The 27,179-nt window shown below is 41.2% G+C and overlaps 2 protein-coding genes and 1 long non-coding RNA gene across 4 annotated transcripts in view; 1 reads left to right on the top strand and 2 right to left on the bottom strand.

The window, feature by feature from the left end:
* Positions 1 to 27,179, top strand: part of IFI35 (interferon induced protein 35) — a 721,240-nt gene that overhangs the window by 602,221 nt on the left and 91,840 nt on the right. The gene's annotated exons all lie outside the window — the stretch shown is intronic.
* Positions 871 to 27,042, bottom strand: LOC142094853 (ceramide synthase 6-like). 2 transcript variants are annotated; one of them, XM_075177421.1, is made up of 11 exons: positions 26,927 to 27,042; positions 17,293 to 17,518; positions 17,107 to 17,206; positions 13,123 to 13,253; positions 10,312 to 10,369; positions 10,061 to 10,111; positions 8,928 to 9,020; positions 6,671 to 6,799; positions 5,733 to 5,839; positions 4,852 to 5,008; positions 871 to 1,099 (listed from the first exon to the last, which is right to left on the bottom strand). In XM_075177421.1, the coding sequence occupies exons 1-11, from the start codon at positions 26,946 to 26,948 to the stop codon at positions 959 to 961; spliced, it is 1,215 nt and encodes a 404-aa protein (XP_075033522.1). In that variant the 5' UTR covers positions 26,949 to 27,042; the 3' UTR covers positions 871 to 958. The 2 variants fall into 2 exon arrangements, with proteins under 2 accessions (XP_075033522.1, XP_075033523.1); XM_075177422.1 differs by having other exon boundaries at positions 17,293 to 17,545; positions 26,927 to 27,007.
* LOC142094854 (uncharacterized) lies at positions 11,240 to 13,108 on the bottom strand. The gene is made up of 2 exons (XR_012677716.1): positions 11,946 to 13,108; positions 11,240 to 11,892 (listed from the first exon to the last, which is right to left on the bottom strand). It is a non-coding gene; the product is annotated as an uncharacterized LOC142094854 (long non-coding RNA).

The following is a 27,179-nucleotide window of genomic DNA, read 5'->3' as shown; positions in this document are numbered from 1 at the left end:
TGCAACATGATGGCCCCTGCATCCTTCATAGCCCTTTCACCATCTAGGGCCCATAGCCCTTCTACGCTTCTGCAACAGCTTGGTTTTCGCATCTTGCAGGCCACTGCACCATCCAAGTCACTGCACCAACTAGGGCTCTACACCATCTAGGCCCCTGTACTATCTAGTACTCTGCACCATATGGGCCTTCCAGGATTCTGAACCATCATGGTCTCTGCACCACCCTGGACTCAGCATCTTATAGACCTCGGCACCATAGCGGTCCCCACTATGTCTATTGTTCCATTTGCTCCTTTTGTCTCTCACTACCCCTCCCTTTAGAATGTAAGCTCTCACGGGCAGGGTCCTCTAACCTATGTCTAGGGTTGGTCCACTCTCCAGGGTCCTCTAACCTATGTCTAGGGTTGGTCCACTCTCCATCTTACTCGCTTGTCCCTGTCATACTGAACTGTTCCTGTATGCAATTTGTTGTGTTAATTGTATCCATACCATTATTGTTATTCTGCGTATCTGTGCCCATGAATGCTTACTATTCTCATGTATATATTTTTTCCATGATTGTTATGTACTCGGTTATACAATAAACAAACAGCTACAAGTTAAGAAACTATTGTGTATTTATTATTTAATTGTATAAATGTGTACTCTGTTCATCCCCCTATATACAGTGATAAGGACTCTTTGTTGGACCTTATTAAAAATATAATAATATCATTTGTAGATATATCCCAGATGTTATTATAATAACATGCTAATATTAATAACATTGTATTTAGCTCTGAAATATTGAAATTCAGTCCACAGTTTATTTCTACAAGTAAGAATTCCTATGAAGACTTGGTTAGGTAATTTGTATTAGTAAACAAATAATTTGACAGAGATGAATCATTTATTACAGCAGATACATGTTGTACATAGATCTCTATGAAGAACAAGTTGTAAGTGAAATGTTAAAAGATTAAGTGTGTTGCATCTCTTTTGGTACAGCAAGCGGTTGACAGTATTGCAAGTGTACTCTGGATCGTGGCTTTCTATCCTGTGACACATTGTTTTCATCATCTGAACTGCTGTCCACATCACTTCGGTCGTCTTTGGAAACCTGTTGTGAAAAGAGACAAGACTAGTGATGACTCTTTGGTTTTACATACTCTCTGCTTATACAGTTTGTACAGGACATGTCATGTATATAAGGTTACATCTAAACCATAATCTAAAAAATAATCTTCCACATCCACTGATGAGTTAAACTAGGCTTATTGCACTTCATCTTCATTGTAGTTAACTAGAAAAATAATCATTAATTTCTACAGAAGAGTAAAACATCCAAATCATGTATCATGCTTAATCGTAAGCAAGAGTACTGGTTGCAAAACCACTCAATCTAAAATCTGTAGGGTGACTTGAACTACCATAAACTCTTTAGTCATCATGTAAGAAGAAATCAGAGTGGATGACATAACTGGCTAGATGTCATGTTCACAGGTGCTGAACTGACAGGCTGTAATATAAATGGACCTGTGAGCTAAACAGATATTAAATAAAGTCAAAGCAATAAGGGTGTGACCATTGTGCATAAGTAAACTAATTAAGTTGGTATACTATGTGATGATATTTGAAGATGAACAAGGTAACACCATTTCCCTGTGGTCAGATAACATGAGAGATAAATAAAATAAACTTAATAAGACAAGGACAGAGCTGCAACTGAAGGGTGATGTGTGGATGGTTTTCAGCAATTTGTTCCACAAAAAGTGGAACAGTGTATAACTGTGTAATTATGCTACATAATAATGGAACTAGGCTAAACCAAAGGTAATAACCCACCCTCCTTTGAAAAATATAAGGCTACAACACATGAATGGTGATAAATATAAAAAACTGTGAAAAATATCCATATCTTTGTAACTTTCTGACATCACGACATTAAAGTTAATATATTTCATCACAGTGTTTATTTTATGTCGTATCTCATCGAGAGTGACAAAGATAATATACTTCACACTGTATTTGAACAATACCTACAGCTTCTAGGCTTCATTCCTCTTTTACGCCACAGCTAAACATTACAATCCTGTCACAAAACACACTGTGTGGCAGGCTGAAAGTTTTCATCTCCCTCATTATAAAAAGAAAATATAAAATGAAACAAAAAACTAAATATACCAAAACATAACACAATGGTAAATAAAATGATACAATATTTTGCAATAAAACACTTGTTCTGTGCAGTATACAGAAAATAGAAGCAACCACAGAGTTATATTCCCTGCATTAAAGCACTTGGTCTGCACATTTGTGCTTTTACAAGGCCACATAACTCCTTGGCGACTTCTTGTATCCTTATCTTTTACAGCATTATACCTTATATTAGATACCACTGAGGAGATCCATAAAGACATGGGACTCTGAGATGGCATGTTATCAGGGATGGGCAGGAACAGGCTGTGTGGTAGCATGCAGTGGTATATTGTGCTCCCTCTAATCCCCTATTGCTGCCTCTGATGTGAGAGGAATCTCAAGCCACGGTGCAGCCGCTTCTTGGGGGCTTCACCAGGATGCACATGTATCATTGGCAAAAGTCCATACTTATAAGGGAGTCTGACTGTATTCCAATAGAAAGGTATTGGCCTGAGCAGTCACTTTCCCTTGCCCATAATCTGGCTCAGAGGGGACCATGGATCTGCCACCACCATAACTGCCACCAATGGGCCCACAAGGGAGGCCTGGGCACTTTGTGCCCGCAGCCCCCTATCAGCGATGCTGGCCCTTAGAGACAGACAGCTTGGGGCTGATAGCAGCCCCATTCTCTGTCCAGCAGTGGAATTCGACGCAGGACAGGAAAGGAAATGCTGCTAGCCTGTCTATGATAGGCTAATAGTATTCATGTCCTCCACTGAATGCCAATTAGCTGTGGTTCAGTGAATAGACTTGTAGGTTTTCATAATATAATGGTGACCAGGGACTGAGCTTTATGTATTACACTGACTAACAGGACCTGGGCTATATATCACACTAACCACAAGGAAATTGGTATTACTCTGCCCACCAAAGACCTGACTCTATTTATCCACCTGGCCACCAGAAAATTGTCTCTATAAATTTCACTGACCACCAGGGATTGGAGGCTATACATTACACTGACCACTAGGAATTGGAGGCTATACATTCCACTGACCACCAGGGATTGAACGCTGTACATTCCACTGACCACCAGGGATTGGACGCTGTACATTACACTGACCACCAGGGATTGGAGGCTGTACATTACACTGACCACCAGGGATTGGAGGCTGTACATTACACTGACCACCAGGGATTGGAGGCTGTACATTACACTGACCACCAGGGATTGGAGGCTATACATTACACTGACCACTAGGGATTGGAGGCTATACATTCCACTGACCACTAGGGATTGGAGGCTATACATTCCACTGACCACCAGGGATTGGACGCTGTACATTCCACTGACCACCAGGGATTGGAGGCTGTACATTACACTGACCACCAGGGATTGGAGGCTGTACATTACACTGACCACCAGGGATTGGAGGCTGTACATTACATTGACCACCAGAGATGGGAGGATATACATAACATTGACCACCAGAGATGGGAGGATATACATTGGATATACATTATACTGACCACCAGAGATGGGAGGATATACATTACACTGACCACCAGAGATGGGAGGATATACATCACACTGACTAGCGGGGATTGGACGCTGTACATTACACTGACCACCAGAGATGGGAGGCTATACATTACACTGACTAGCAGGGATTGGACGCTGTTCCTTACACTGACCACCAGAGATGGGAGGATATACATCACACTGACTAGCAGGGATTGGACGCTGTACATTACACTGACCACCAGAGATGGGAGGCTATACATTACACTGACTAGCAGGGATTGGACGCTGTACATTACACTGACCACCAGGAATTGGACGCTATACATTACACCGACCACCAAGGATTGTAGGCTATACGTTACACTGACCACCAGGGATTGGACGCTACATATTACACTTCCAAAGTCAATGTGTTGGAATACTGTTTGCCATTATATAAGGAATAATGGGTTTCTTTTGCCCACTATGCAAGGGGTGGGTACTTTTCGCAAACTTCGCCTTGAGAGCCAAAATAACTTGCCCAGCCACTGCATATAATATTATTTTTATTTTACAATAGGGGCTTAATTATTTCTTATAATATGAAGTTTAAAAATTTAAACAAAACAAGCTTTTTATTAGGAGAGCCTCATGGGCAGCACGGTGGCGTAATGGTTAGCACTTCTGCCTTACAGCACAGGGCTCAATTCCCGACCATGGCCTTATCTGTGTGGAGTTTGTATGTTCTCCCTGTGTTTGCATGGGTTTCCTCTGGGTGCTTCGGTTTACTCCCACACTCCAAAAACATACTGGTAGGTTAATTGGCTGCTAACCCTAGTCTGTGTCAGTCTGTCTGTGTGTTAGGGAATTTAGACTGTAAGCCCCAATGGGGCAGGGACTGATGTGAGTGAGTTTTCTGTACAGCGCTGCGGAATTAGTGGTGCTATATAAATAAATGGTGATGATGATGATATCCACAGATCACGTAATACTTTAAAAATCATGTGACACATGAGACAACCATACGTATCAAAATATTTTAGAGTATATTTTCCATATATTCATATCACTTACGTACTATTAAACGTTAATCATTATAATGTGTAGGTCACCATGTCTTTAAAATGCATAAATAATGACACTTATTTGATACACTGACTATTTCATGAGTTTGAAATAACCTAAATGTTCTATTACTGGCGATAGGCATCTGTGTGCTGCAGCAGTACCTTTCCTTTCTTGTAAAACTGCATCACCATCTTGCAGATTAGGGCTGACCAGTATATATGGAGAGCTTGCATTAAGATGATGAGAAATACATAATATTTCCAGACTCCCAGTCCTGCCAGGGCAGCCTCTGAGTGGAACAATACGGGCACTGCACACCTGTTACACGGAGAGAAGGGATTGATTTACAATATATTACAAGAAACTGTAAAGAATTTGCCACAAACTAATTGTTATATCAACCAAACAAACGTATGAGATGATGGCATTATTGAAGACAAATAATGGGATTATCTGAAATATGACATAAAGCTAATAAAATGGAAAAAGATTTGTGGATATTTGATGATTGATTGCCTTTAAAGCCTTGTTTACAGACACTGGGCTCCAAGTCTGTTGCACAGCCTTACTATATTGTTAGGACCTAGGAGAAAATGTTGCTGAGGTGTAACGGAATGGATGAGGTAATCAGGGGCAGGCTGGGCTGGGGGGCAGGGGGGCATTATGCCACCCGGAACGGACCCATAGAGGGCTATCTTGGGCTGGGTCAATGGGCCACCAGCATTTTTTGTTCTTTAAAATAAGCTGCTGAGTTGAGTCTTTGCCCCTCGGGCTGAACTTTGCCAGCCCTCCCCTGGAGGTAATATGATGTGACTGAAAATATCACATATCCTAAATAATGAAAAATGTTGCTTGGTACAATTTCAGTAAATAAAGACAATTGTACCACTGCTGTATACACATGAGATTTGCCTACAGTACTTCCTCAGAAAGTCAAACCCTAGGTTATTATTTTACTTTATAATTCAAATAATAATGTAAACATCAACACAATCTAATAAACATTGCATGCAGCTAAGTAAATTTTACAGATTTTACTTACTTTAAAGGGAGAAGAATAAGACGAGTCATCATAAAAATGACAGCAAAGATCAGAAAAAGCGCATTGCAGAGGTCTTCCTGGTGAATGTAGTTTGTGATTTTTGCAGCCTAATCAATGAAAAAGGTTTTACTATAATTTAATGATCCTAATAAATGTAAAGCCTACTCTGGTGACCCTAGTAAACATAGATCCTATTCTGGTGACCCTAGTAAATACAGATCCTATTCTGGTGACCCTAGTAAATACAGATCCTATTCTGGTGACCCTAGTAAATACAGATCCTATTCTCGTGACCCTAGTAAATACAGATCCTATTCTGGTGACCCTAGTAAAAGTCAAGCCTATTCTGAGGCCTCATTCATTAAGAAACTTAGGCAAGAATTTGAGTAAGTTTTCTTACTTAAGTTTTCTGGACAAAACCATGTTGCAATGCAAGGGGTGTAAATTACTTTATTATTTTGCACATAAGTTAAATACTGGCTGCTCTTTCATGTAGCACACAAATACTTGATACTTGAGCTTGTCTCTGATTTAGGACCCTGTCTTTTAGCTTCCACATACTGCTGGAACCACTGCTAGTTTCTGAGTTTCACAGAGGTTGGGGACAGGATAAAAAGGCAAAAGTTTAAAATGAATAGGATACACCTAAATAAACAGTGTTACCGACATACAGGCAGGTTTCACTTTTAAAGACTGGATGGACAGGAGTGAGAAGAGTGCCACAGACACAACTTGGACCTCCTCACTTCAGCCAACCTGGTCTTTTTTCAGGTTTTTTGTTATAATTTTTAATTTTAGGTTCCATGGTAAAAATTCCCAGGGTTTTCCAGGCTACATTTCCAACACAATTTAATCCTCTGCTTTGTTTTTTTTTTAATTTATCAGGAAAGCCTTTATAATGACAGAAAACAGTGGAAGCTATCTCTATATCTTCTCACCTCCAGGAACACGTCAGAGATGTCATGGTACAGCATAGTGAGAGCTCCGATCCTTGTCATGTTATGACAGTAAGAGCCAGATAGAAGGAATATGGTGACAATATGGTGAACAAACATGACCTTGAAATCCTAAAAAAAAAACGAAAAACAATAAACTCGTTAAAGGTATAATTAAATGTAAGGAACAAAACATAGATAAAGGTGCCATTTGCTGTGGATCTCTATGGTCCTCTCTTTGTCAACCTATTTTGTACAACCAACTTTCATCTTAATAAAGAATCATTATTTTATTTCTGTATTACAGCTGCACTACCACATTGCCATGGGAGCACCAATCAGATTTCATCCTCTCCCAAGATGCCACTAAAGCTCTTGTCCATTCTCTTATTATCTCCCGCTTGGACTACTGTAACCTCCTCCTTACTGGCCTGCCCCGCTCTCATCTCGCTTCCCTTCGCTCCGTACTCAATGCTGCCGCTCGGCTCATTTTCCTTTCTCGCCGCTCCTCTTCTGTCTCCCCCCTCTACCAATCCCTCCACTGGCTCCCCATCCCCTACAGAATCGTGTTCAAGCTCCTCACTCGTACTTTCAAGGCCCTCTCCAACTCCACTGCTCCCTACATCTCCAACCTAATCTCCATTCACGTTCCATCCCGCCCTCTGCGTTTGGCTAACGATCGCCGCCTCTCTTCCCCCCTGGTTACCTCCTCCCATGCTCGCATCCAAGACTACTCCCGTGCTGCCCCTTTCCACTGGAACCAGCTCCCCCGCTCCATCAGAACTTCCCCCAACTTGTCCAGCTTCAAACGGGCCTTAAAAACCCACCTTTTCCTTAAAGCCCTCCAGTCCCCCACCTAATTGACCTCCTCCCAGTGTCCCCCTACCCCCTCCCACTCCTGCCCTCCCTCCTGTCCCCCTCTTACCTCCCTCCTTTTCATTCTCCTCTCCCCTACTCTCCGTCTCAGCCTCCGTTCTCCCCATTCCCTCCTCCTACCATTGCGTTTCTGTCCGTCCTACCCTCCCCTTAGATTGTACGCTCCTTCGAGCAGGGCCTCCTCTCCTTCTGTTCTCCACCACCTTGTCTCTTCCGTGAGGTACTCCTGCCCTTCTACCCCTTTCTCTACCCCGCCGGGGGCTCTCACCTCTCATCTAGCTGTACATCGAGCTTCTGAGTTACTGTGCTTTTTGTTAACTGTACCGTGCTGTCTCACCCTGTATCGTGTTTCTGTCTGTCCCTGTACGGCGCTACGGATACCTAGTGGCGCCCTATAAATAAAAATTAATAATAATAATAATAATAACTTCTTATTGGTATTCCAGCTCTCATATCCCTCTGCAGCGTCACACAGTCCCTGTTTTCGACCACAGCTGTGAGACGAAGAACAGGGTCCAGAGAACAAAAATACTGCACAGTGCAGTCCCTGGAGCTCCAGTAAATGGCGTCCTGGCCAGGACATTTTTAACTCTACCTGGGAGTGCTGCTTTAAAGGAAAACTGAACAAGGTCTCAAAGAGCCATTCAGTCAGGAGTCATCTCATTCCAACCCCAACATTCAACCCAGTGTATATAGAAAGTACATTTTGAAGGATGGCTCCAGAGGTGGGATCCTCACTTCATCACCTTTCATGAACTGCTGATTGCAAATATGTCAAGAATAGGTGAATTCAAGTAGAACTTAAGGTAAAAACAAATAAAATGTATATTTATATTCCTATGTAGCAGTTAGTTGGTGGTCCCTCCCCTGGAACCCTATTGTAAAGCAGCCAGACTACACGGTGGAGAAAAGGCAGGAGAACTGGCAAATTATGAAAATGAAAAGGCTGCATCTGATTGGATGGCTACAGCTCTTGTTTGACCATGTGGTTCATTCCATTCTTCAGTCAAATCTGGAACTAATACTTTGAATGGATGGTACCAATGGTTGAAGTGGAAATTTAGAAGTATGAAATATGTAAGTGAATGGAATTTGATAATTTGATAGTTTAACAATTAATGCAGTAGAAGATAATGTGATGTGGCATTGTGGCATACTACCATAATACCAGCCCACTGCAACCACTGGATAGTGCCGAATCTTAAGCCCTGAAACCTGCATTAAACCCTCATATAACCCAGTTTCATGCTTTAAATACCCAATGGAAAAGCAGATATTTATAATTGACAGATGTCAGTGCTTCTGAAATGGAGCAGTTTGTTACCGAGTATTCTTTATAGTGCTGTGATGCACTCTGACAATTTAAGTTTTTTTAATATCTTACCTTTCTCTTAACATCAAAAAACTGGGAGAGAACTAGTGATCCGTAGAAGGCCATTTCAGTCATGTAATGATTATATTCCTCAGTGGACATAACCTAGTCAAAAGTAAACAGAATGGGACAAACAAACATGAAACAGAGGCTATAAAAATGATAATTGTTCCTATTATTCTTTCATTATTTCTCCCTCCCACTCAGTAACATAATGGATCTGATTATATCAGGAAGAGAGACATGTTAGAAGTCTAGTGCCCTAAGGCAGAAGGAATAAGAGCAGATACCACTCTTCAAATTATACCCATCATCTATATAAATTGGATGGAACTAAGTCATGAAAATACAGTCTATGAATTACACTAAAGAAATCTAACTTGTTTTCTTGAATAACTAAATATAGTTGAGCTGATTATTGAAATATATCATGTATTTGCTTCTTTGGAGATTTGTTTCCAAAATATTAATTGCGAGCACTTAATATAGACAGAAATATGCAGAAAATGCATAGTGTTCTTTTTATAAATACTGCATGTGCAGGTTGTTGCCACTCAGCTTTACATGTCTGCAGCTTTAAAATATTCATACAAGCTTTATGATGATGAATGGTATTTAGCACCTATTTAACATTTGCCAACACTCCCACTTAATAAGTAACACTACATATTTAAATCTGGGTTTTTGGGCCCGAGTCATTAAGGAAAGGAAAGCAAAAAAGGAGTAAATTTACACCTTGGCAAAACCATGTTGCATTGGAGGGGGAGGTAAATTTAAAATGTGGGGACAGATTAATAGCTGGGGTAGAGCATGTCATAGATCAACTTTAAATTTCAGTGTAAAAATAAAGCTATTAAGTATATGTGTGCTACATGAAAAAGCAGCCAGTATTTTCCTTACTTGCAAAACAATAAACTAATTTGCACCCCTTGCATTGTAACATGGTTTGTCCCAAGCAAATTTACTCCTATTTTTTTGCTTTGCTCTACTTAATGAATCAGGCCCTGTATATAACCTGTGCATGTATAAAATGTGTTACAGTACTATTGAATTACTGCTAAATGCAACATATTTCTATAGTATTAAGGCACACTAATGTGGTTACTGGCTTGGATAGAAGGTGGTTATCACAAATGATTACATACATAGGACTTGGTGTTTCTCCAGCATTCTGCACCATCCAAAATCCAGTTTGTCTGCAAAATAAAAGTTTTCCGGAGTGAACTTTTAAAACCTGTTTTTACACATACACTTATTTCATATTGTGCTACTATATTCATACATATCTTAACTGCTAGCATGCAATTCACCTGTGCTTGCTATAACAAATGTTTATCTTCATATCTTGACTAGGATAAGACTGGATGGATGGATTAGATAGGTCTATTTCTCTTACCTTGCTTATATACCTCCAAGCATATAACTCTGCCCATGTATAAAACAGAAATCTCCACCTAAGCATTCACAATGATAAAACAGGGGGTAGAAGAATGACAAATGAAGATAAATTGCTCGTTAATATACTGCAACTAATATTATCCTATTTACACACTTTATGATGATTGAGTCAACAAGGGTCACTTCTGAAAGAGCACAAATGAAACCTCACGGCCCACGTGTCGTTTTGTGATGTAAAACGTGTCTATTTTTGTGGAAATGAACCCGTTTGTACAGTAAGCTCATGGATTACACATCAAGGGCCTGATTTATTAAGGATCTTAAATGAAGAGGTATATTATTTCAGTCTCCTGGACAAAACCATGTTACAATGCAAGGGGTGCAAATTAGTTTTCTGTTTTGCACATAAGTTAAATACTGACTGTTTTTTCATGTAGCACACAAATACTTGATAGCTTATTTGTACACTGAAATTTAAAGTTGATCTTTGTGTGCTACATGAAAAAACAGTCAGTATTTAACTTATGTGCAAAACAGAAAACTAGTTTGCACCCCTTGCATTGTAACATGGTTTTGTCCAGGAGACTGACATAAGATACCTCTTCATTTAAGATCCTTAATGAATCAGGCCCCAAGAATGCAACTTCTTCATGAGGTAAAACAATAGGGAGGAGCTAGGCAGAATGGGTAATACCTGGCTAATTGTGGGCTGAGCACATTTAAATTGTGCTCATATGCAAAAACATGGAAAAGGTAGATTTACATTGGTGTCCCTCTCCTCCACCCCACCCCAGTACAGTGACTGGAATTATCCTATACTTTCAAATCAATAAGTGAAACATGTGTTTAAGTGTCCTGTTGTATGTAAACACGTGTTACCTATTTCTGATAAACCTCTCGAGATTCTGTAATGCATTTTCTATTGAAAAAGATGTTTCTAATAAAAAGTTTAAAAAAAAAACCAAAAAAAGTGAAACATGTAAGAACAGTCCCAATGTCCCCTCAATGTGGATATGAGCCTATCTTTGTCCAATGAGGAATAAATAAGCACATTTGCGGAAACAAACATTTATTTCAGGTGTACATTTGTGCATGTTCATAAATTACCTTTCATGTCTGCAATCAATGCACCAAAATAATGTACACAATTACTAAGAATATTAAAAGAAACTCTGTGATGTCACTGTGGATTGTTGAGCTGCCTTTGCATGAATATTGGTCGAGTCAACGATATAGCTGCCTTCACTACAATTTACAAAACACAAGACAGGTACGAACAAAATAATCGATGGTGTCGCTGTGCGTCTCCATTTGCGCAGATGTGCCTAAATGTCTTCAACAGCACATGGGTTTGCGAAGAAGGATTGTGGTGTTTACAGAGAAACCTAAGTTTGCAGCAGCTAACTGGCGGGAGTAGACATCACACATATGAAGGTGTTTCTTGTTAAGTACAGATTAAGAACGCCAGTGCACCTAGTGTTGTGAAGGTGTTCCTGGCGAAGTACAGATTAGGCCCATCAGTGCACCTAGTGTTGTGAAGGTGTTCCTGGCGAAGTACAGATTAGGCCCATCAGCGCACCTAGTGTGGTGAAGATGTTCCTGGCGAAGTACAGATTAGGCGAGCCAGCGCACCTAGTGTTGTGAAGGTGTTCCTGGCGAAGTACAGATTAGGCGAGCCAGCGCACCTAGTGTTGTGAAGGTGTTCCTGGCGAAGTACAGATTAGGCGAGCCAGCGCACCTAGTGTTGTGAAGGTGTTCCTGGCGAAGTACAGATTAGGCCCATCAGTGCACCTAGTGTTGTGAAGGTGTTCCTGGCGAAGTACAGATTAGGCGAGCCAGCGCACCTAGTGTTGTGAAGGTGTTCCTGGCGAAGTACAGATTAGGCGAGCCAGTGCACCTAGTGTTGTGAAGGTGTTCCTGGCGAAGTACAGATTAGGCCCATCAGTGCACCTAGTGTCGTGAAAGTGTTCCTGGCGAAGTACAGATTAGGCCCATCAGCGCACCTAATGTTGTGAAGGTGTTCCTGGCGAAGTACAGATTAGGCCCATCAGTGCACCTAGTGTTGTGAAGGTGTTCCTGGCGAAGTACAGATTAGGCCCATCAGCGCACCTAGTGTTGTGAAGGTGTTCCTGGCGAAGTACAGATTAGGCGAGCCAGCGCACCTAGTGTTGTGAAGGTGTTCCTGGCGAAGTACAGATTAGGCCCATCAGCGCACCTAGTGTTGTGAAGGTGTTCCTGGCGAAGTACAGATTAGGCCCATCAGCGCACCTAGTGTTGTGAAGGTGTTCCTGGCGAAGTACAGATTAGGCGAGCCAGCGCACCTAGTGTTGTGAAGGTGGTCCTGGCGAAGTACAGATTAGGCGAGCCAGCGCACCTAGTGTTGTGAAGGTGTCCCTGGCGAAGTACAAATTAGACACGTGATAGATGTATTTTGTACATAAAATGTAATAAAATACAAACAGCCATAGTTTACCGGTTTTATAACCCAAAGCAACCAGTCAATTTATTTTCATTAATCATGGTGTTACAGAATTGATGAATTATATTAAAAGATTGGTTGCAATGATTACAGTACAGGGCCAGGCTGGGGGGCAGGGGGGCATCTGACCCCCTGGGCTGGTCCCATAATGGGCTACCTTGTGCTAGGTCATTGGGCTGTCTGCATTTTTTTTCCTTTAAAATGTTCATAATAGTCAAATCTTGCCCCCTGGGCTAAAATTTGCCATCCCTGCCCTGGTACAGTAAAATGGTGCTTTTTATACAATATTGTTTAATAAACCTTAATAGTAAAATAACTCTTCATACTCACATGCTTTCACAAAATTTTCTTTCTGTGCTCGGCTTATCCTGGGCTAGTCGCTGTTTAAACCACGTCCTCACCTCACTGGTGTGCAAGGACAGTTTCTTTGCCAAACACATAATGTCATGTCTGCTGGGCTTCTAACAACAATAAAAATAGAGAATGAACAGTAAATATTCACATGTGCAAATGAAGAAAAATGTTGTCCGGCGCTCAGAAACTAACAATATATAAAAATCACTATGTGTCAGCATATACATAAAGCAGAATTTTGCTCTTCTGCCAGTGTCAAAGCATCTCATGTAGGTGAGTCCCTAAGCTGGTTATACAAATTTATAATCAGGGTGTCCCATTTAAAACCTTCCCCTGAACTTCCATCTTATAAAGCCTGCAGCACCTGGAGGGAGTGGTCAACTCCCAGAAAAACAAACTAGAAAATAGTGAAAGAGAAAAAGGAGATCTTTAAATTATAGTAAATAGTCACTTATTCTAGAGTGATAGCAACTTTTGCTACTCTGCCTTATGTGAACTACAAATCCCACGATATAGAGCAGTGAAAGTTGCAGTTGGTTCTTAGGGTTGCCGAGAGGGAATGGGGGAGCAAAGTACCCAGTGGTGATTAGGTGAGGGTAGATCAGCCCTTGATCAGAGCTTGATTGTGGGCAGGAGAGAGTGACTGCATGGACCAATAGCTTTCTATTAGTCCGCGTGATCACTCCTCCTAGGCTGCAAGCCGTGCACCTGCTTCTGCTGAAGCTGTGTGTGGATCCTGGGAGTTGGTGTGGTCACAGCTCCCCAAACTACACAGCGTTTGTAGACCCAGCTACAGCGGGAACCAGGAATCCGCTCAGCGTCCTGTGGTTATAACTAATAGTTATGCTATTCTAATCAAAGCTTCTATTCTGTGTTTTACATGTTTCATCCACAAATCTACTTGTCATACAATAAAATAATCTACCTCCCGTTGGCATAGCTAAGGACTTCAATGCAAAATATAAGATAAGGTCCTTACGTCCCTCTTTACTAATGATACCTACCACAGACACACAACAACACACACTTTATACCTAGTTCCATCATGGGCATTACAGCCATGCTACCCTTTCCCCATGCCTGTGGACCGCATTTAAGAAGCCCACTACATGCACAGTGCAAAATGCTTGTTTAGTTCTCAATGCGCATGTCAAGTTACATGCTTACTTGTCACTCACCCGAGACACCTCTGCAAACTAGAAGTGCGTCAAGGTTTGCGGAAAGTGGACAAATCACATTGTGCATCAGGATTGCCTTTATTACATGCGACACATTTGTTTTCTTTAAAGCTTTGTTTTATATTGGCTAAAAAAAAAATGTACTTCTCTGTCAAAGTACAACGAGACGATGCAAGATGGGTCCCACTAGGAGGTATAGGATGAAGCTCATTCCCGCTAGAGCTGGTGCACAAATCTACACCTTCTGCGGCGTGGAAATGGGCATATGGCTGGTTTCGCATTTCTCTTTAAATTACATTGGTTGGTTGAGGGTGTGACTAAGAACTTTGTGGCTACGTCATTGACTTTATGTTTTTTTTACACTTACATTCTGATTTTCTTTTGAATATCTACTATATGGAGCTGCATATTTTGGCACATAATCATTGATGGTTTACCTCAAGGGGTCCAATGATGATGAGTGTCTGAGTGCTAAGTGCCAAATATTTATTTATAGGTCAAAAACTAATTGCATGGACAGAGGGTGTTTTGTTTAGATGTAGACTGTTTCCCTATTTTGCTTTCCTGGGATTATTTGAATATGCGACAAGCTAGTTCCCTGCTTATTCATGGAGATGACAGTTCATTGTCCAGGTTCCACTTCATATTGTATGTATCTTACAGTGCTTTAGCCATCTAAGTTATGGTCCTCTGTTTTTTTTGCTCACGCTCATTCTGCAATCGAGCTGCTACTGAGGCTGTACGTTGAGTTTGAGTGACGAACCCATTAAGAGAACTGATAGATGGGAATCTGCTCATTTAGACGTTATATTCATCCTTATCACAATTGTTTTATCATATTCATTAAGTGATTTTAGTTAATTCCTTTTGCTTTTCTGATGCTTTGATTTCTTTGTGCATTCTGGCGGTCATGTAGAGGTGGACATAAGCAAAATGTGACCTTTTGCTCTCCACCATGCACCTCTACGCTTAGAAACCAGCCCAGCGCTCATTCCCGAAGGGAGGTTAAGTCACCTTTTGATACTGAATGATGTAACACTGCAATTGGGGAGTGTTTTTGCCTATTCTGCTTTACAATCCTTCTAACTCACTAGTTAATACATTAAGTAATCAACCTCAAGACAACTGCCTCCAAGTTTCAAGCAGGCAAATAGGCAAGAGCCGGATGTTGCTGCCAACCCCAACACAGAGACAGGTGATGCACCATGTTAAAGTATGTTGTACACTGCAGTATATAGCTAACACTGATCTGTCCGGATAGCCAGAGTCTGAGGCCTAAGATATCCATTGCTCTTGCAATGTTTAGTACTCTCTAAAAGTCCTGTTCCGGAACATTCTGTTGCTTCCTGTAGTGCTCATGATAGATGTCGCTCTCTCACTATACTCTATCTCTTTTCTACTCACCAGTCTCTGATTTTACCCTCTAATCCCAATGTTTACCTCTGAAATATCCCTCTCTTGACTGTGCTTGCACTAATTATCTTCCTCTCTACTGTCAGCCTCTGCAACCTTATTTTATTCACTGTCGTCTCAGTCTCTCTTTCGCTACTTATTGTTCTTTCCCCTCAGCAATCCTGTCAGTCCATCTCCTAATAGTCTCCTTAATCCTCATTCGCTCTCTCACTACTTGTTGTTTTTTCCCCTCATCAATCCTGTCAGTCCATCTCCTAATAGTCTCCTTAATCCTCTCACTCACTCTCTCACTACTTGTTGTTCTTTCTCCTCAACAATCCTGTCAGTCCATCTCCTAATAGTCTCCTTAATCCTCATTCGCTCTCTCACTACTTGTTGTTCTTTCCCCTCATCAATCCTATCAGTCCATCTCCTAATAGTCTCCTTAATCCTCATTCGCTCTCTCACTACTTGTTGTTCTTTCCCCTCATCAATCCTGTCAGTCCATCTCCTAATAGTCTCCTTAATCCTCTCACTCACTCTCTCACTACTTGTTGCTCTTTCCCCAAAGAAACCTTATCAGTCTCTGTATTTTTTTTACTCCTCTCTTCAGTTCCCCTTTTTGTCCTCCCCTGCTCCTCTTTTTCCTCTGGTATCTATTTACACTTTCCTCTCTCTTTCTTATGTTGTTATGCTTTTACTCTCCTCAGCCTCTTTAGCCCTTTCTTAAATTCCAAACTTGCAATCTCTATGCCAGTATTACAGTAAAGTCTCCTCTGGTATTTCTTACGCTCGCATTTTGTTGTTGACTTTTCTCTTTGAACTCTGTCCCTAACTTTCATCTTTGTTCCGATCTCTCCCATTTTCTTTTCTGTAGAGCAGTGTGCAGGTCCTCTCCTGTCAGTTGCCAGTTCCCTTTGACAGCTAAGCGGCACATCACCATCATTTGCTTTCCCGATCTGCAGAGGCGCTAGCTCTCACCAGCAGTTTGTGGGTTTAATGGCTTTGAAGAACCCATTAACCCCTATTAAGACAGCCAGTAATAATAACTCAATCGCTGAACTCCAAATACCACACACATTAAGGGACATATTTATGATGCCTGGTTGCTGCTTATCGCAGTGATAGAAAATTAGGTTTTACCCCGATTTAACAAAAAAAATTGTTACTGGGACAAAAAAAAAGTTGTAAAAAATAAATAAATAAAAAATTATTTTGCAAATAAAGCATTTTATCCTCTATTGTGCATTGGCTATCGCGATCATAAGATGGTAGTAATCAGAGAATCTTAGGAAAAATTGATTTCACTTTAGTTCTCTTTTCTTATGGATGTAACCAAAATCTCACTTATTGTGCCCGTCCTGTATAATTATTGGAATGTATACCTCACCTTTCTTCTAGTTTTGTAGATCTTTTCTAGAATCACATGTCTTGGAGCCGGCTTTCTTTTCTCTAGTTTCAACCACCAAGCAAGGAATCGGAAAATTGTCCTACAAAAATAAGTGAATACAGATAGATTGATAGACAGATGATTGATAACTAGCAAGCTAGCTAGATATATTAGATAGATAGTTACCTTTCACATATCAATCTGATAAGGCTAATAAATAATATCAAAGGTAAAACAATCAGAAGATCCTTAGCTCGACTTGCTTCTTGTACATCTGCTGTTTGACTGGTTGAATATGCAGGAAAGAAGGATATGACATGATCATGGAGCCAGCTGGACACATTGGGTAAACAGGAGCTCCCTGGATCTTGAAGATATGGTGGGTCCAGCAGGGAAGACATCCTACTACTGCCTGAGGTCATATGAGATCATGTAACACCTTGAATGTAGAATGTTCAGGGCACAACATACGTTATGATGTCACTACAATACATCTGCATATGTGTATAGTCATAGAGGCTTGTCGAGAAGAAGCTGGCCTTCAGTTTTAGTTCTGTTTCTTCCCCACAAACGTAAAACACTAGACAGACTATTACATTTTATTTGTTTATTTTATTTAAAAAAAGCACCTATATATCAGCAGAGCTATACATAGAATATTTAATCATTCACAGTGGAGCAAACAGTTACGCTAGGGTCAGTTTTCATCCAGTTTATTTTTAGGACTGTGGGAGGAAACTGGTGCACCTGGAGGAAACCCATGCAGACTCGGGGAGATCATACAAACTTCAAAAGATAAAAAATATAACTAATTCCTTAAAAAGTTACAAGATTTTTCTTTCAGATTGTGAGTTTACGAAGCAATCTATGCATTGACTTTGCTTGATTGCGAAGAGTACTTTGTATTTACTATATTTTTTTCCCCATAGTTGACTTCTGTCATTTGTTTTAGTGTGAGGACCATTGTATTCATGACATGACAGCGATGATTTTCCATTTAACCTCAGACTGTTTATTGACAATAGGATGGAAAATGACTGAGTGCTAATCAAAACATGCGTGTAATGGAAAAGACAGAGAGGCCCAGGGGATGTAAAGCATACAAAGCAGCAATCATCTATGACAGTGAACAAATAAAGGTGGCTGTTCTTCCATGGTGGGTAGTAGCATCTCTAACTTCTCCTAAAGCAGTGTTGGCTAACCTTTGACACTCCAGGTGTTGTGAAACTACAAGTCCCAGCATGCTTTGCCAATATATAGCAGCTTATTGCTGAAAGGGTATGCTGGGACTTGTAGTTTCACAACACCTGGAGTGTCACAGGTTAGCCAACACTGTCCTAAAGGTACACACCAGAGATTTGTTGCTAAAATTAATGCATGGTTTAATCTCTGTGTTTCCCTATCAATCATAATCTATGTAGATATATGCCCTTCTTTTTTCAACAGCTTGTGTCCACTAATGTAATAAGCAGATATCAGAATCGGTGGTACTCATTATTGTGACGAGTCTATTACTGACACAGACTATATAGACAAAAAAATGCCGATTACTATACCATTATGGATTAAATGCAGACCTACAATAAAACAGACAGAGGACATTTCCGACGACACTGTCATCCAGACTGCTAGAATTGCAACATAGGGCATCCGGCACTTTACTTTTACCTCACAAAACAGAGCAACGCTGACATTTCTGAATTTAAAGTGGTAATGGCAGGACCCGGTAAACTGGACAATTAGGGTTATGATTAGGATTAGGGGCAGCCCCTGCCATTGCCGCTTTAAATACAGAAATCTCAATATCGCTGTATTAATTGACGAGAAATTTAAATGCCAGCATTCACTCTGTTCACAATTTCTAGCAGTCTACATGCCAGTGTCGTCAGAAATGTCCTCTGTCTATTTTAATGTAAGTCTGCATTTAATTCATGTCGCTGTTATAGTCATCGGAATTTGTTTGTCTGTATACTTGGTGTCGGGCATAGATTCATCGGAATAACGTACCCCACCCATCAGTACATGGACCTCACAAAAAAGCAAACCCTTTAACAAATATAATTTTAATAACTTTCTATCATGTATGTTGAAGGTAGGTATGTGGGAGGTAGACTATTAATTTAATGGTGGAATGTGGGTTGGAGCTAATTATTTAATGGTGGGTGCAATTAATTGATTTGTGGGGCGATAGTGGGACTATTTAATAGTGAGGCCTATTAATTTAAGGTGAGGTGCCGGGACCTTTAATTTAATGCTGGGGTGGTTTGGAGCTAATAATTGAATATAGGGCTGAGTTTGAGAAGGAGGACTATTTATTAAATGCCAATATGAACTATTTAATGCCAGGGCTGGTTGTGGGAAATGTTTATATTTATTAAATGTAAATGCTATTTAATTTATTGCTGGAGCTGTTTGTAGGGAGGGAGAAATAGGTTTCTTTATTAAATGGGAATACTACAAATTTAATGTCAGGGCTGGTTGGAGGGAAATAGATCTATTTATTAAATGTGAATACTATTATTTTAATGTTGGGGCTGGAGGGGGCCTAATTATAAACCACAGGTGCTACTGATTTAACACCATGGGGTCAATTTATGAAACTGCGGGTTTGAAAAAGTGGAGATGGTGCCTATAGCAACCAATCAGATTCTAGCTGTCATTTTGTAGAATGCACTAAATAAATGATAACTTATCTGATTGGTTGCTATAGGCAACATTTACACTTTTTCAAACCTGCAGTTAATAAATATACCCCAAGGGCTGGTTGGAATTTTCTAAATTTCATGTACCCATTTTTTTTTTCGAAACAGGAAATGTTCCTGGAAATTGGAAATGATCCTGGAATGTTGGGTGCCATTACAGGATCCAGGCAAGCAGCAACCCTAAACCAAAACACTATTAGTATATAGGGACAAAGCAAACGCAAGCCCTTTTGCTGGCAAAAACATCAAGGTTTTAAAGCAAAAGGGCTTTTTGCATTTTGATAAATCAACCCCTGTGGTCAGTACTGTAATAGAACATTATTATATAATCTATTACTATAATATCATATATATTTCCCATTACAATCACCCCGGTAATAAAAAAAAAAAAGTGCTCTAGGAAGAAGGAAAGTATAAAATAGAATGCAATTTAAAGTGAGGTTTGTATTTTGTTTCATTATTTTTTTTCCATTATTTAAAATGTATCATTTATAATAATAAAGTATACACTGGGTTAAGCAACACTAAAATAGCCTCTTGTATATTGATAAATATATATTGTACCGAAAACCACTCTTTAAGGATGGGCAGCTACTTATTGGCCAGTGCTGTGTGCTTGCACCCCAGGGTAAAGTCTACTAGCCAGCCAGCCCATGCAATAAACCCTATGCCAAGCTTGCTTATCCTTCCATGAATCAGAACTATCCTTTGTTTTCCACACCCAATATGTATCTAAATCTTGTTACATACCTCTAAGGAGCCTATGTATTAAAATATGCTGTGTCAATCAGCATTCATCGCTTGCAGCGATGCATATTTAAGCACCATTTAAATGTACCATGCCAGGGCTGCTCTCGGAGCCCCGGCCAAGTCCCCCCTCCTCACACTAACTGTTTTAACTAGTTACCAGCAGCCTAGCATGGCCGGCGAAAGGAGGATGCACATAGCACTTCTACGGTAAGGGATTCTGCGAAGCCGGAAAGGCTTCAGCAGGATCCCATAGAAAATAACAAGTAATGACAGATGGCATTATCTTGCTGCTAAAAGCCTAGCTGTATACATTGCAGAATTTCATAGTTCTCATATTAATCTATGAGGACTCCGTTAAGAAACATTAACTAGGTTACGGCAGGAGAAATCTTTGATTTTTCCTGCCATTAGTCCTTCACACTTGTTGCAATGGCCATTGCATTTTAATACATAGACCCCTAAGAAACATTTTCAGAATATGCACATATCTTCTACAAGGCAAAAAAAAACCTTTATACATATACTCATCATTTACAGTATTGACCGTTGCAATACCATCGTTACTGGTCTTTCCAGAACCAGTCTATCACCCCTAAAAACTATTTTGCATTCAGTGACTAGATTGATTTTCCTTGCAAAACGCTCTTCCTCTGTTGCTCCGCGCTATCAGTCTCTACATTGGTTGCCTATTTTTTACCGAATGGAATGTAAAATACTTCTACTTAAACACAAGGCTATCAACAAAACTGCTCCAAGATACATCTCCTCACTTGTCTCAAAATATCTCCCAACTTAACACCTCCATTCTGTACAAGATCTGCATCTCATTTAAACTCATTATCTGCTCTCTTTCCCGGTTACAGTACTCTTTTCATGCTGCACCCACTCTGTGGAATGCCAACCCTCGCACAAGACTCCCTTCTAGTCTTTAAACTTTCAAGTGTTCTCTGAAAACTCACCTCTTCAGGCAAGCTTATAAAATTCCTCAACCACCCTATTAAACTCCCTAGTTACTCATTTACCACCCCTCTAAAAAGTTCATACAAGACTTACATGTGTTCTTTCTATACTCAAATAACCCTCTAACCCACATTACTGTGTGACTGGATCACATAGCCTACTAAGAACTTTTTACCCTTGCAATCTGGCTGGACCTTAACCTCATGTATCAAACTCCCATTGTCCTATAGATAGCAAGTTTTCAGGCAGGGTCCTCTTACCGTTTTGCTTGTAAAACAAAGTCTTGTTTTATTACTCTGCTTGTTCCCAATTGTAAAGCGATATGGAGTATGCAGATGCTATATTAATAAATGTTAGTAATAATAATGTTAATAAATAAATTACATCTGCAGAACGACATAAAGCAAATTCTGTTTATTAACTCATGGTCATCGCACACAGATGCATGTCCAGCACAATAGCCTCATGCCCACTATATATTTAGCTAATGGCCATTATTATTATAATTATTATTATTATCCTTTGTTTACAAAGCTCTAACATATTATACAGCACTGTACATGGAAGGTATCATGACACAAATAACTAACATACAATGACAGGAAAGAGAAGGTAAAATTGGCCTAGCCCAAATGAGCTTGTAATCTAAGAAGTGTGGGGACCAATTGAAGCATTAGGTAGCAGATTACCAACTGTAGCCGTGGCTGTAGAAAGACCACTATTGATCCATGCCCACCATATGCAGTCTGTTCCCAGCATTGCCTCAAGCCTAACACAGTTTGATGGCCATCATATACAGCCAGCGCCCGGCATAACAACCTAATGTGCATAACATTTCATTCCCATAATATACACAACTGCTTCATGTTCATATACTTATCTGTGCTCAGCTAAAAAAACATGATTCCAACCAGACTTGTGCCCACAATATAGAGCCTTTGCCCATTGTAACATCCTAAATACATCTATCCATAATCTATTAATTTCAAAATCCCTCAACCTACTTGTCATTACAGAAACCTGTTTTACCACCTCTAACACTACATTCTCTGCAGCTCTCTCCTACAGGGGAACATACCTCAGTCACTCTGCCAAACCCAGAAACAGACAAGGAGGTGGAGTAAGCGTTCTAGACTTCTAGTAGACTTTCTCCATGCTACACCTTCCTAGTCATACCCAGAACCCTCTCTATTTATCTTCCTTTGAAGTCCACACTATCTGTCTATGCTCTCCTCTCCACTTTCATGTTTACATGATTTATTACTCCCACCAGGTCCAGTTTCCCAATTCCTTGACCTACTTTGTTGCCTGGCTTACTAACTTCCTATCCTTTGACCGTTTTACTCTCATACAAGATGATTTCAATATTCTGTCAGGCGCTGTCCCTGTGTCTTTCCTTCCACACAGGGACGGACGCCTTCTCTTCCCCCGGTAGTCGTAATCGCGTTAAGCCCGGCAGCCCGGTCTGTTCCATGGCGGATGCTCGGGCAACGCTACGCTATTCTGATCTCTGCCGGCAGCAGGTGATGTCACCACTGCCGGTAACCTTCCTGCAGCCCACACTAAAGGGGGACTCTGGCACCATTAGGATGCTAGAGTATTAAGTCCCATATTCTACGGACGTTCTATGTGCTACCAGCAATATTGGTCTGCCTTCCTGGTTGCTGACGTGGCTATTCCTGACTCCTCCAGCGGATACTCCTTTTGGCTTGAGACCTCCTTCCAGTGTTTGACTTCGGCTTGCCTGATACTCTTTTGGATCCCATTTGGTACTGTGCTGATCACACTGCTAGACCTCGACTTCAGTGACTATCTGAATCCTTCCATTTTCCTCGCTGTTTACCTTTCTGGAGAACCGCGACCTGCATGCCTCCCGCCGCTAAATCCAAACCTCCTTGCGGGGGAATTGGTGAAGACCAGGGGCACGTTAGATTCTGCGCCTCCAGATAGTGTTAAAATCAGCAGGTATCCCTAGACGTGTGACATATTCCCATTGACAAGCCCACTGTCTCTGGTGGCACAAAACTTTTTTCACTTCCTTCCTTCCCCCTTTGGTCTCTCCCAATAGACTTAATTTTCCAGTTGCTCCACCTCTAGTTTCAACAGGTTGGCCTTCCCATTCTCCAGTCACAACCTCCTTTCATTCAGCCTCACCTTACCTCATATTCTCCTTCACCCTGCATCCAAATCCACACACACAGAGCGACACCCAGTGCTGGATTAAGGCTTCTCACTAAAACAACTACCTATGACTAACCTGTCATGTCCTGATCAGGCTGCCTCTTTCTATTGCAAAACACTAACTTCAGTCCTAGATAGTGCAGTTCCAGCCACCACATATAGTCTCCGATCATCCAAACCTCAACCACGGCACACCCAACAGACCAGCTACCTGCTATAGTGCTCTATACTTCGGGCACTTCCTCCCCTCCAAAATCTCTATCTGTTGAGACTCCTCAGGGCTCTGTTATTGGCCCTCTGCTTTTCTCATTGTACACCACTGCTCTTGGGGAACTAATTTGCTTGTTCAGCCTCCAGTACCACTTCCATGATGGAAACAACCAAATCTAGCTCTCATTCTCTGACCTCTCTCCTTCATTAACATCTTGTGTACACAACTGTCTCTCTACTATCTTCAATATATATCCCAACACTACCTAAATCTCAACATGCCCAAAACAGAACGTATCATCTTACTTCCACCTAAAGTCACCATATCCACTCAAACCTTCCCCCCTCTCTCAATAATGCCACAATTTCCTCAGTCTCTCAAGCCCACTGCATTTGTGTCACACTTGACTCCACCCTCTGCTTTATTCATTACATCCAGTCTCTCTTTAGTCCTGTCACATCCACCTTAGCAATAATGCCAGAATACGCCCTTTTTTTTTACCAAAGTTGTTGCCAAAACTCTTATCAACTCTCTCAGTATCTCCCACCTTGACTACTGCAACCTCCTCCAATCTGGCATTCCCCTTACCCATTGATCCCTGTTTCAATCCATCTTAAATGCTGCAGCAAGACTGAACTTACTTTCTCGTTGCTCAACATCTCAAATCCCTACACTGGCTTCCCATGTCCTCCAGAATCCAATTAAAATTATTCACCCTTACTTACAAAGCCCTCAACAACTCCACCCCTTCATCCATCTCGAATGTCATCTCACAATACTGTCCCTTTTACATCTAAAGCTAACCTGTGCTCACTTCGCCTCATGTGCTATTACTCACTGATGGAATTCTCTACTACGCCCGATCAGACTCTCCTACAACCTTTAAACGCTCTCTGTAAACCCATATCTTTATTTGTGCTTACCCTACTCCTGCCTATACTACCCTCACAAGCACCCTTACAACTGTCCCATTCTCCACTCGGGGCCATGCTTGTTCCTCTTGTTTCAGTTGTGCCCTCTTTCAATTACAATGTAAGCTATCTCATGATCAGGGCCCTCTACACCCTTTGTTTTCATGTCTGCATTTATTTTGTCTACCTTGTGCATCCTTGTTTTACATATGACCTGTTTCCTCACTGTCCAGTGCTGCAGAGCACTGTTGACTCCTTACAAATTATTATTATTAATAATAATAATAATAATAATAATAATAATAATAATAATACATAGAATCTTCCAGCAAACAGGCCTCAATATACCACAGTCAAGACCACGTAGCCTGTGACCATTATACCCAACTATAGTAAACCACAATCCCTTATGTCAATTTTTTCCCCCATACTCCTCAGTTTTCCTACCTTTTCATCCCCTCTGTCAGGGGTGGTTAATTTTGTATCCACATTAGCAAGGGTGAGAACCGGTAAAACTGCGGGGCCAATATTATCAAAGATGACACAGAGCTGTCTTCTATTTTTGCAACAACGGTTTTAACTAATTGTTGCAGCCATGGAGCAGTGAAGCAAAGCAATCAGTAAGGGCGCTTGGCTTCACTTTTACAGGGTTGTCCAACATGATGGGGGCCACATGCATCTTGCAGAGTGGGAGAGTGGTTAGTGAGAAAGTGAGTGTGACTTTGGGCAGCACGGTGGCTAAGAGGTTAGCACTTCTGCCTCACAGCACTGGGGTCATGAGTTTGATTCCTGACCATGGCCTTATCTGTGTGGAGTTTGTATGTTCTCCTAGTGTTTGCGTGGGTTTCTTCTGGGTGCTCTGGTTTCCTCCCACACCCCAAAAACATACTAGAAGGTCAATTGGCTGCTATCAAAATTTAACTTAGTCTCTCGTCTGTGTGTTAGGAAATTTAGACTGTAAGCTCCAATGGGGCAGGGACTGATGTGAATGAGTTCTCTGTACAGCGCTGCGGAATTAGTGGCGCTATATAAATAAATGGTGATGATCATGATGACTAGAAGCGCAGAGTGTAGTTTGGAGACAACATATTGCTTGTTGGGAGTGAGAGTCGGCAGCTGCCTGGGGTGTGGAGGGGAGAGTGCTGGAGAAAAATGGCTTGTGTCTTTGGGGAAATCAGGATGTTAGGATTTGTATGTCTCCTTGACAGCAATGATATGCATTGTATATCACTTTGTTGTGCTAAAGGAAGTGCTGTTTGTCTTGACAGAAAGGTGGATGTTACACTTAGGGACTCATTTGTGAAGCACAAAACAGCTGAGGAACAGCATAAAACATTCTTTGAAACATGAAAAGGTGAAATTTGCATAGAAGCTGTTGGGCTGAGTGAGGTAGTCGGTGAGTGAGGTACACCCTGTCCATGTAGTTTTGCAAAACAGGGCAATGTGAACAAAGTGTAATGAGATAAATGTGCATTTTTACAGAAATCCCTTGCTGTGTGGAAGGGCACACAGCCATTTCCATTATACAAAAGAACTTTAATTTTGTGCCTGTCGTGTAGCCGATGAAGAATGGGTATTATCCTATACTTTTAATCAAATGCATTTTGCACCTTCCAGTTACACATTGGTGGGGAAGCTTTAACGCACAAAAGTGGCATGTCATAAAAAGTGGATGTCCCCTCACTCACATGATTAATTTAAACCATAAAATAGGCTAAATTAAAAAGTATCTTATGGAGAAAAAAAAAACCGGAAAAGTTTAATTTAATGGGAGGGCTGATTCTATAGAGGTAGCAGGCTTTACATTTGATATTGAGTTTACGCTTTGCTGCTACACAGGTGTATATTCCCCTACATGAGCATGGCAGTGAAGTGTGGGCTACTTTTATATTTTCCTCCTTGATAATTGCTAACCCTGGGTGGTTTGCGGAGGCGGCAGATGGTCTGTGTATTACTGGATGCTGCTGACACCTGCTCAGCCTCCCTCTGATGGGAAACACTTGCTGATGCCACAGGTGGTGCCCTGTGCCCAGCCCCCGTGCTCCTGGCCCAGTGCCAGCCTCAGAGAGGCCCCCATAAGAGTCCCCGCGTCATGTATCACTCACCTCTCCTGGCCGCTGGCAGCATCCTCTGATCATCAGGCCATGGCTGCTGTCATAGGAACCAGATGACAGCTGCCTGTGATTGGCTGGCCGTGTCGGACGCTTTCTATTGGTTACAATGATAAGAGCCCACTAGGGAGACAGATCCCGGAGAGGAGCCGCCCGCACCCGTCATCCATAATGAGAGCAGAGGCTGGCTTGGATGTATCCCTCCGCTCAGTGCTCGGGCTCAACTGATGGATCACATCGGATCCGC

This window comes from Mixophyes fleayi, chromosome 6, assembly GCF_038048845.1.
Source record: "Mixophyes fleayi isolate aMixFle1 chromosome 6, aMixFle1.hap1, whole genome shotgun sequence".
Taxonomy (NCBI): Eukaryota; Metazoa; Chordata; class Amphibia; order Anura; family Limnodynastidae; genus Mixophyes; species Mixophyes fleayi.
This window is presented reverse-complemented; position numbering and strand designations above follow the sequence as displayed.